Here is a 9,468-nt window from a genome sequence, read left to right as displayed (position 1 = left end):
TCGGCCTCGCATTTCCTATTGTTTTAGGGTAGACTTCTTCTTCCGCTGAGGGCAGGAGAAGAAAAAGTCAAAGTAGGACACGCCGTTGTTTGTCAATTATTACCGTGTTGGGTGGAGGCAACAAGATGTGTGAAAAGGCAGGATAACTAAAGCGAAGCTAATTAACTGGGAAGAGTCAAAATACACGTATCAGCTTGTCAGTATGCTTGACCATTTCCATGCCAACAAAGTTGATATATATATATATATATATATATATATATATATATATATAAAATTAAAAAATTAAAAAGAAAAAAAAAGGGGCGAAATGAGCTACAAATGCTAAATTTTTCATGAGAATTCTCAAAATCCACGTTGCATTTTGCATTCATCTCTTACGTGATGACTTTTGATATAGCAATTATCCACAATCGATCAAGAACTCGCCAATATGAGAACCATGACATGCTAACAGCATTATCATTACACATAAAAGGACAAGATTCTAGTGAATTACTACATCATCATAACATATGAAAAATTGAATATGGTATGTTGGATTCAAATAAGACCATTTTGTTCTAGAAATAAGGAGCAGCTTTTTTTTTATCATGAAACTTGCGGAAGCCAACAAGTAGATATGAATTACGTCATCTTCATATATATATTTCTATTATCTCCTTCCACCACGATGACGCTGATAACCTGACTTTAGTGAATCACGAGACCTCAGATTTTGCATGTAGATAACAGTCACCATCAAATACAACATTCCCAACTCTAATTTAAGTATACAACGATGATGAAAAGCAATTTTATGGAGTCAACTATATCTTCTAAAACTATTATTTAATTAATGGAAAGTGATTCTCGTACCCATTTTGTCAAACTCGTGCAAATTAATACAATTATTTTTATAATAGCGGATCGTACAGTGATTTATATATGTTGTAGAGGAGAAAATGAGGCAGTAAAAGTCGAAACAGGAACGAAGAACAGGTCGTGGTCGCACTTTATTGATAGGTCACCTCCTTTTTCTCTCCCGTGGATGCTAAGAAATGGCGGAAGGTGATCAAAGAGGAGTTTTTGGAACTGGTAAAGTCAACATCATTTACTTTTCCTCCTCAGCTTTCAACAGCGTGAGAAGATGGTTGACCAGTGATTGGAACAAGTCAAAAGAGAGGCCGGCCTATATATAGCCAAGGCCGTGGCAGAGGTTCCTCTCATCGCACACTACTATCCTCAGCTCCCAGAGTTTGGCATGGATCTCTTCACAGAGGAACAGATCACCGAGTTCTATGAAACCTTCTGCCTCTTCGACAAGGACGGAGATGGTCGCTTCTTCTTCTTCTTCTTCTCTTTGCCACAGTTTCGCTTCCTTTCCTGGTTACTCGTTGGCTGATCATTGGTTCCCCATCCGTTACTGGGTTTGGCAGGTTCGATCGCATTGGAAGAACTGTCGACGGTCATCACGTCACTAGGCCTGAAGCCTTTTCAAGAAGAGTTGCAGGGAATGATCAGCGAAGGCGACGTCGATGGCAATGGCACCATAGAATTTGCAGAGTTCTTGGGCCTAATGGCCCACAAAATGAAGGCAAGAGAAATGGCCTCTGCAAGCTGGTAGCTGATAAATGAACACCTCCGACGACATGTTCTCATGCATCCATCCATGTTTGAACTCCTGCAGGATATTGATTCGGAGGAGGAACTAAAAGAGGCTTTCAAAGTGTTCGACAAGGACCAAAATGGCTACATCTCGGAGGCTGAGGTGAGTGTTCAAGTTGATTAACTCAGACATGAGCTCGAATTAAAAGCATGTTGTTCGAAGTATGCTATCGATCTTCTGTTCTTGTAGCTAAGGAACGTGATGATGAGTCTGGGAGAGAAACTAACCGATGAAGAGGTAGCTCAGATGATCAGGGAGGCAGACTTGGATGGCGATGGTCAGGTCAACTTCGAGGATTTCGTGCAGATGATGTCTGCCTGACCATTGTATAGAACGAGAGGCATTCATCAGTTCATTTTAGCGCTCTGTCCCAAAATGGTTGATGATTCTTTTTTGTAGTTTCAGATATATAGAGACAATCCCACATTTCAACTTCTTTCCCACAGTATTGATTGATGTTGCGGCATATGAGATTAACCTGCTTAACTTATAACACAAGTCAAAAAACTGAAATGGAAAACACATTTCAAGTTCATTTCGCTTTCTATCGAAGCCTCACTTAGCAAGAGGATTCGTGTCATCCTCATCTGATAGAACCCTTGCAGATTCTAAACTTGGGGTTGATCTCTTTAGGGGATCGGTCTCCTTGGAACTCTATAGGGGTTCCTCCCTCCAACTTGCTGCTCAAAGGCTGCAGAAAAGATTCATCTATTGCTTATTAAAAGAGGAGGAATACATGGCTATTTATAGGGTTTCTAAACCCTAACTCCTAATATGACTCCTACTCAAGACTCCTACTTCTAACCAACTCCTAATAGGACTTCTACTCAAGACTCCTATTCCTTTACAACTCCTAATTCATCTATAAGAAACAACCTCCTAACCCTAGCCGGCCTCTTCACCTCTTTAATAGGGGTCGACTTAGGTAGGTTTTACATGAATATCCCTCTCAATTAGGACACTCCTAGCTAGAGTCCTAACAGACCCGCCCTCTACAAATCAACCTTGTCCTCGAGGCTGATGATTCATGAATTTTGGGAATTTGATCTTCAAGTCGTCATAGTTGTTGGGAAATCTTGGGGGCGACATCACATGCGCAGCGGAAGAACAAGAAAACAAAATCCCCGATTCCCAAAGAGATGTTCGTCGTCGTGCGAAGATTGGTGCGCAAAATCCGCGAAACTTAAAACTGTGTATAGAGTATATTATGTTACCTAGGGAGATTGTATATCCTTGTTTCCTTGCAGATCCTTAGGAGAGGGTGAAGGAGGTCAAGTGTTCTCCTCTCTCGCGGTGATCCATACAACAGGGTTGCGACGACGCTCCTCAAAACTCCAGGCCTGCTTTAAGGTGGAGAGGGCGAGGAGAATAGGAAAGGCAAGCAAAGGCTCTGGCCTATGAGGCTCTGAATCTCTCCTATTTATAGAGGTCCCCGTCAAACCCTAATAGGTCCTCCCCTAGTGGGTATTGGATCTGCATCCAATAAGACAAGGGCTCCATCGGATATCTCATATCCGAACCTCTACTCATCGCAATGCCTACCATATGTGTGTGACCCTCTAGGCCCAATATCTAGCTGGCCGTGAGTCATACCTGTTAGAACTCCTTCTAACTCAGTGAATTATTATCTCTATAATAATTCACTTGACTCATCGACTACGGACGTACTAAGCCATTACGCCATAGTCCCCAGATGATATAGGGGAATCCAATCCATTGGACCTGTCTGTCCTCAGTTACCATGTACCTATAGTCCCTCATCTATCTAATATCCCAGAGACCGTATATCGAGCATGGTGCTGTCAGACCCATACGGTTTCTACTCGAGTCTCGCTCTAATCGGATTCTCTTGGAGAACTCTTTCTCTCTCAACCCGAATGACCCTGGCTAGGGATTTGTCTGAGCAAGAATACATGAGATATTCCTCTCATGACGCCGATAGTGGATGATCCTCTATCGACACTCAATAGCCCTCGTAAGGTCGACTACCACTCCCAATGACCAGCTGTACTAGATCTGGGACAGCCAAACCTATAAGTCTGGTATCAAAGAGTGGAGCACTCATACAGGACATCCTTGGTATCTCAAGTCTAAGGATCAGATACACCACTAGGACTATGGAATTGTTGTCTGACAATAAGGCATCATCAACCATCCAGCATTCCGTAAGCGGATCAATCAGTGAACTCATTCTCCAATGAGCACTTGTACTGTATCCCTAGTGTCCCTACACGAGCAGCTATGAGACCAGCTGCATCCATCATATGGACGGGTATATAGCACACCAGTCTGTCCAGTTATCACGATGTCCCTCTCGAGTAACCTATGACCGGGGTTATTTAGGATATGTGTTTAAAGGTGAATCGATCTCATTATCGTGATCTCATCACGATCTGATTTCCATTGCACAAATCCAAGGACATCACAATATATATATGCATTTATACAATAGTTATAAAGTGATATACGCCAAAATATAATAAGCAAAAAGATTCTGTATCAAGTCACACGTGCCATCACTCACGTGATTGGCTTGTTGGGCACCTATGACTAGCAATAGTTCTCCCAAGTGACATCTTCTGTCGGTAGGTTCACCCACTATATTAGTACTTTAGTAGTGGGTCGTCGTCATTGAGTCACGATCCATCGATCAATAATGGCACTTGGCTGGGTTTGGAGTTCTCCTTAGATAATCATATTTGGTGAATGGCTTTGGGCTGTCTCCAAGCACCTATTTACAACTTTTGTCTGGCCGTTGACTTGTGGGTGATATGTCGTACTCCTTTTCAATTTAGTACCCTGCATATGGAATAACTTTGTCCAAAATCTACTCGTGAAGATGCAAGTAGAATTTATCATAAGCACAATGCGTCCCTTATAGTGTAATTCTTTTGAGTCCCAATTGTAATAAGCCACGGAGCTTGGTGCTTCCTCTAATTTTTTTATAATCTTACTAGTCTCTTAATCTTCTTGCTATTCCATCTTAATATCCTCAAGGAAGTCGCTGGTCGGAAGTGAAATGGTCGAAACTTCAGCTTGCTCGGGTAATTACGAAAGTGCATCTGCAAGAACATTCTCTTTCCCCTTTTTGTAAGTTATTTCATAATCAAATCCAAGAAGTTTTGTTACCCATTTTTGCTGCTCAGGGGATGATATCTTTCACTCTAAAAAGTACTTGAGGCTTTTATGGTCAGTTTTAATTCGAAATCGTCGACCAATCAAGTAGGGTCTCCATCTCATTGCTGCGCGCACAATGGCGAACATCTCCTTATCATATGTTGACTTATTTTAATGAGAGAGAGATAATGCCTTGCTAGTGTATGCGAGTGGTCGATCATCTTGCATGAGAATGGTTCCAATTCCAACTCCATATGCGTCGGCCTCAATAATGAAGGGTCGGTTGAAATCTGGTAGTGTTAGCACCGGTGTCGTCGTCATGGCTGCCTTAAGTTTGTCAAAGGCAGCGGAGGCTCTGTCCAACCATTGGAAGACATCTTTTTCCAGTAAGGAAGTAAGTGGTGTATTGATCTTTCCATAGTTTTTCATGAACTTGCAGTAGTAGCCTGTTAAACCCAGAAAGCCATGTAGCAATTTTATGTTTCTCGGGGTCGGCCAGTTTTGCATTGCTCTAATTTTAAAGGGGTCCACTACCACACCTTCCTATGATATGATATGCCCAGGATATTCCACCTTCTGTTGAAGAAAGCAAAAAAATCATAGTGGTTGTTGTGTGTTCAAAAGGTGGTTTTCGGTATGTCTTCTTCGCACACTCGTATTTGATGATACCCGGATCAAAGGTCCAGCTTTGTGAAGATTTGTGCTCCCTTTCATCTAGCAATTCATCTGCTATTGGAATAAGGTATTTTTCTTTGATGGTTATGCCATTAAGAGCTCAGTAATCAACGCATATTCACCATGTTCCGTCCTTCTTGCGTACAAGTAGCACTGGTGAAGAGTAGAGGTTGCAACTTGGCCGAATAACTCCTGTTTCGAGCATCTCTTTTACAATCCTTTCTATTTCATCCTTCTGGAGATGTAGATATGGCTGAATATTTGCTAGAGGTTTTCCTGAAAGAATCGTTATATAATGATCATGCCGACGGGTAAGAGGTAGGTTGTGTAGTTCGTCAAATATATCTGAAAATTCAGCAAGCAAAGGAAGTAGGTTTGTATCTTCAAATTCTATTGGCTCTCCCTCAGTTTGCTGCTCAAGTTGTACCAAAAATCTACTGCATGCTTTATGCAAAACCTTCTCCATTTGTTGTGTGCAAATCGTCATTACGTCGCCCCCACGTTTCCCGTTCAGTATCACCTGTTTCTCCTTACTATAAAATTTCATAATTAGTTGCATAAAATTCCAAGAAATATCACATAATATCATCAACCATTTAATTATGAGCATGCCTCATGATTATCAAGAGGGAGAAGGAAGAAATATGCAATTATCTCTTGGTAAGGCCTCATGATCAGCAATAGTTTCACTTGCGGGCGCCTACAATCATACTTCAAATCCATCCATCGACGACCTTAACGTCAAACCTGCTGCAATTCTCGATAGGTAAGGCCATTTGGATAGTAACCTTACTATTTAGAAAGTTATTAGTACTGCCCGTGTCGATGAGAATAGTGATCGGTTATTGTTTGAGAAGGCCTCCAACTTTCATCATTTGTGGGTTTGAGTAGCCGGCTAGTGTATGTACCGTAACTTCGGTCGGTTGTGGCTCTTCTTCTGCATCTTCTTCTTCATGTTCAAGGCTCTCTTCTGGATGTTCAATGACCTCTTCTTCTATTGGTTCACTCATAAGAAGTCTCCCTTTACTACAGCGATGCTCACGGCTCCATGGCTCGTCACAATGCCAACATAACCCCTTCGCATATTGCTCCCGAAGCTCTTCTCTTATTAACCTCTTTGGTGTAGGGACTTGGTCGACAGTAGGGGGGCTAAGAGCTTCAATATTACTAGTTGAGGAGCGACCCTAGTCCTCTGAGCTTCATGGTTCAATTGCTCCTCTTGATGTCGTGCGAAAGAGATGGCTGACATAAGCGTATACGGTTGTCGCGCTTTAACTTCTCCTCAGATCTCCGGCTTCAAGCCCTCAATGAAGGTCCTCAATAGCTGTTTTTGAGACCAATCATGAGTTTGATTAGATAACCTTTCAAACCTAGTTTGGTACTCCTGAATGGTGGAGGTTTATCGGATCTTTGCTAGTTGTCCGTCAATATTCTCATAATCAGTTGGTCTAAAGTGGATTAGCAGTCCTTCTTTGAATTATCGCCATGAAAGGGCTCCAGAAGTGTGTTCAAACTAGTTAAACCACTGTATGGCATCCCCTTCAAGATGTATAGCTGCAATTTTCACCATAGATGCGTCCGCAGTTTTATAGTACTGAAGATATCGCTCCGCGCGCGAGATCCAACCAATCGGGTCTCCTTCTTCCCATCTAGGGAAGTCCAATCTCATGCGTGGATAGTTGGGGTCGGTCATAGAGCCTCCCCTCCATTGGAATTCATCTCTTCGGGCTTGGTGCAATTGGGCAAAGCTCTTTCCTTGATATGTTTGTTTCGGGCTTAGTGGTCGGCCTAATCTGAGTTCGGTAAAGAGCGTCTGAATCTTATCTTCCGTTTGCACCTCCAAGGTTTCGAATTTAGCATTGATTGCCTCCTTAGATGCCATAGTATATGCCTCCAAATCTATGATGTTAAGATCTCTCTTTTGTTGTTGGGTTAAAGGCATGTGTAGGTTACGGTTTAGGCTCATTTTGTAGCTGTTTTGGGTGCAGTTTGAGGGTGTGGTTTGATGGAGTTTTAGGGCTATGGATGAAAGTTTTGGATCTATTGCAATTCACAGGGAGATCAAAGGATGATCCATGGTGGTGGAGATGACGACGAAATTTGGCGACGATCTTTTAAGCAATTATGAGAATTGTTTTGGGTGGCTGTGGAGGGTTGATGGATGGCTGTGGAAGGGCAGCGAGACACCAAGAACGCTGCTCTGATATCAGGTGATAGAACCCTTGTAGATTCTAAACTTGGGGTTGATCTCTTTAGGAGATTGGCCTCCTTGGAACTCTATAGGAGTTCCTCCCTCCAAGTTGCTACTCAAAGGCTGCAGAAAAGATTCATCTATTGCTTATCAAAAGAGGAGGAATACATGGCTATTTATATAGTTTCTAAACCCTAACTCCTAATAGGACTCCTACTCAAGACTCCTACTTCTAACCAACTCCTAATAGGACTTCTACTCAAGACTCCTATTCCTTTACAACTCCTAATTCATCTCTAAGAAACAACCTCCTAACCCTAGTCAGCCTCTTCACCTCTTTAATAGTGGTCGACTTAGGTAGGTTTTACATGAATGTCCCTCTCAATTAGAATACTCCTAGCTAGAGTCCTAACATCATCTCTCCTCCTAACGAGATGTTGAACTATTGTTGAAACTTCTAATTATTTGCCTACGCAACTGCAGTACGACAATAGCTTACAAAATGTTTATGTTTAAATCAGGTAAACATATAAGTTTGAAATCTATAAAAAATATTTTTATATTAAACTATCAATAACTGGAAAACATTGAAAACAATTTTTTTTAATGAATGTGAAAAATAAAAGAACTCCTCTGTAACTATTTTTTCCAACTGAAAAGCAGAATAAACAGTTTTCATTGAATTTTATTTTCTAGATAGAAATAAAATTGTGAAAATATTTTTAGGAAAAAAATCTAAATTATTAAACAAAAAACATCATTTTGGTGAAATAAAATATTTTCTTAAATGAGTTTTCATAAAAAAAATCAATCCACATGAAATAGATTTGTACAATATATTTTTCTCAATCCATAAAATATGTTAGATAAACCAATTTAATAAAATATATTGTTATTGTAAACGTACTATTTAAAATGAACTCATTCTTTCTTATGATTATTGTTGAATCTCGGATTTTGATGATGAAACCAATTGATAATATTTATGATTTGATTTACGTTTTGAGTGACGCAGGATGCTTCGATCAGGGAGAGACAATTAAAGCATGAAGAATCATGTTGGGCCGGAGAAAAACATGTCAGAAGATTGGACATCGGGCCGGAGGATCGGTCGACGTATCAACAGAAGGCTTCGGGCCATGGATTCGGGCATCGGGCCAAGAAGAACAGATATTGCACCAAGGATATCGGAGTTGCGGAGGTCAACTGGCCAATTGGGTAATCGGTAGCAAGAGAGGATGACGATGTGCTGAAGAATCGGACGAAGCGTCGATGGACCAATGACATGCCGAACAACATGATTCATGCTTAGTAATAATTGTCTAGATCGAAGTGTGTTTTTATGTATATAGAATTAACTATGATAGCAAGGCATAAAGCAAAATAAAGTCCTAGAGTTAAGAACGCGATTTCGTTGGGAGTTCGAGAGTTCGTCGGAAGTTCTACCGGAATTGACCGAAAAGTCTTAGAGCTTGCCAAAGAAGCTTGTCGGAACTCGCTAAGAAGATTATCGTGAAGTTCAGGAGCTTGTCGGGAGTCTGTCGGAACATTGTCGAGAGATCGTCGGAAGTTTATCGGAAGATCGTCGGAAGCTCGCCGGAAGAAACAAGACTTATTTTACTTAGAATATGTCTTAGGAATCGTAGTTAGCATATAATTAGAGTTGGGATTGGGAGGTAATCCCATCAACTCTGTTAGGGGCCAACTGGACTCGAACTTGGGTTGGTTTGGGCCAGATTCAAGGCCCAACTAGGGTGTTAAAAGCCTAGTCGACAGTGGCACCTCTTGGGGAACATCACCCTAGAAATTCTGGGCGATGGTACCACCGACAGTGAAT

At 41.3% G+C, this 9,468-nt stretch overlaps 1 protein-coding gene across 1 annotated transcript; it reads left to right on the top strand.

Moving 5' to 3' along the window:
- The first annotated feature begins 1,495 nt into the window (after positions 1 to 1,495).
- On the top strand, positions 1,496 to 2,031 carry LOC135677762 (calmodulin-1-like). Its single transcript, XM_065190152.1, has 3 exons — positions 1,496 to 1,576; positions 1,670 to 1,750; positions 1,838 to 2,031. Exons 1-3 carry the CDS (start codon positions 1,496 to 1,498, stop codon positions 1,967 to 1,969), a joined length of 294 nt encoding a protein of 97 aa, XP_065046224.1. The 3' UTR covers positions 1,970 to 2,031.
- The last annotated feature ends 7,437 nt before the right edge of the window (positions 2,032 to 9,468 follow it).

This window comes from Musa acuminata, chromosome BXJ1-6, assembly GCF_036884655.1.
Source record: "Musa acuminata AAA Group cultivar baxijiao chromosome BXJ1-6, Cavendish_Baxijiao_AAA, whole genome shotgun sequence".
Lineage (NCBI taxonomy): Eukaryota > Viridiplantae > Streptophyta > Magnoliopsida > Zingiberales > Musaceae > Musa > Musa acuminata.
The sequence above is the reverse complement of the archived record's forward strand: the minus strand, read 5'-3'. Positions and strand labels throughout refer to the sequence as shown.

Bases quoted from the DNA above. Each gene is read 5' to 3' on its own strand.
- LOC135677762 (XM_065190152.1), top strand. From the start codon at position 1,496: ATGATCAGCGAAGGCGACGTCGATGGCAATGGCACCATAGAATTTGCA. The intron at 1,577-1,669 runs GCAAGAGAAATG...GAACTCCTGCAG, and splicing joins TAATGGCCCACAAAATGAAG to GATATTGATTCGGAGGAGGA. The intron at 1,751-1,837 runs GTGAGTGTTCAA...CTGTTCTTGTAG, and splicing joins GCTACATCTCGGAGGCTGAG to CTAAGGAACGTGATGATGAG.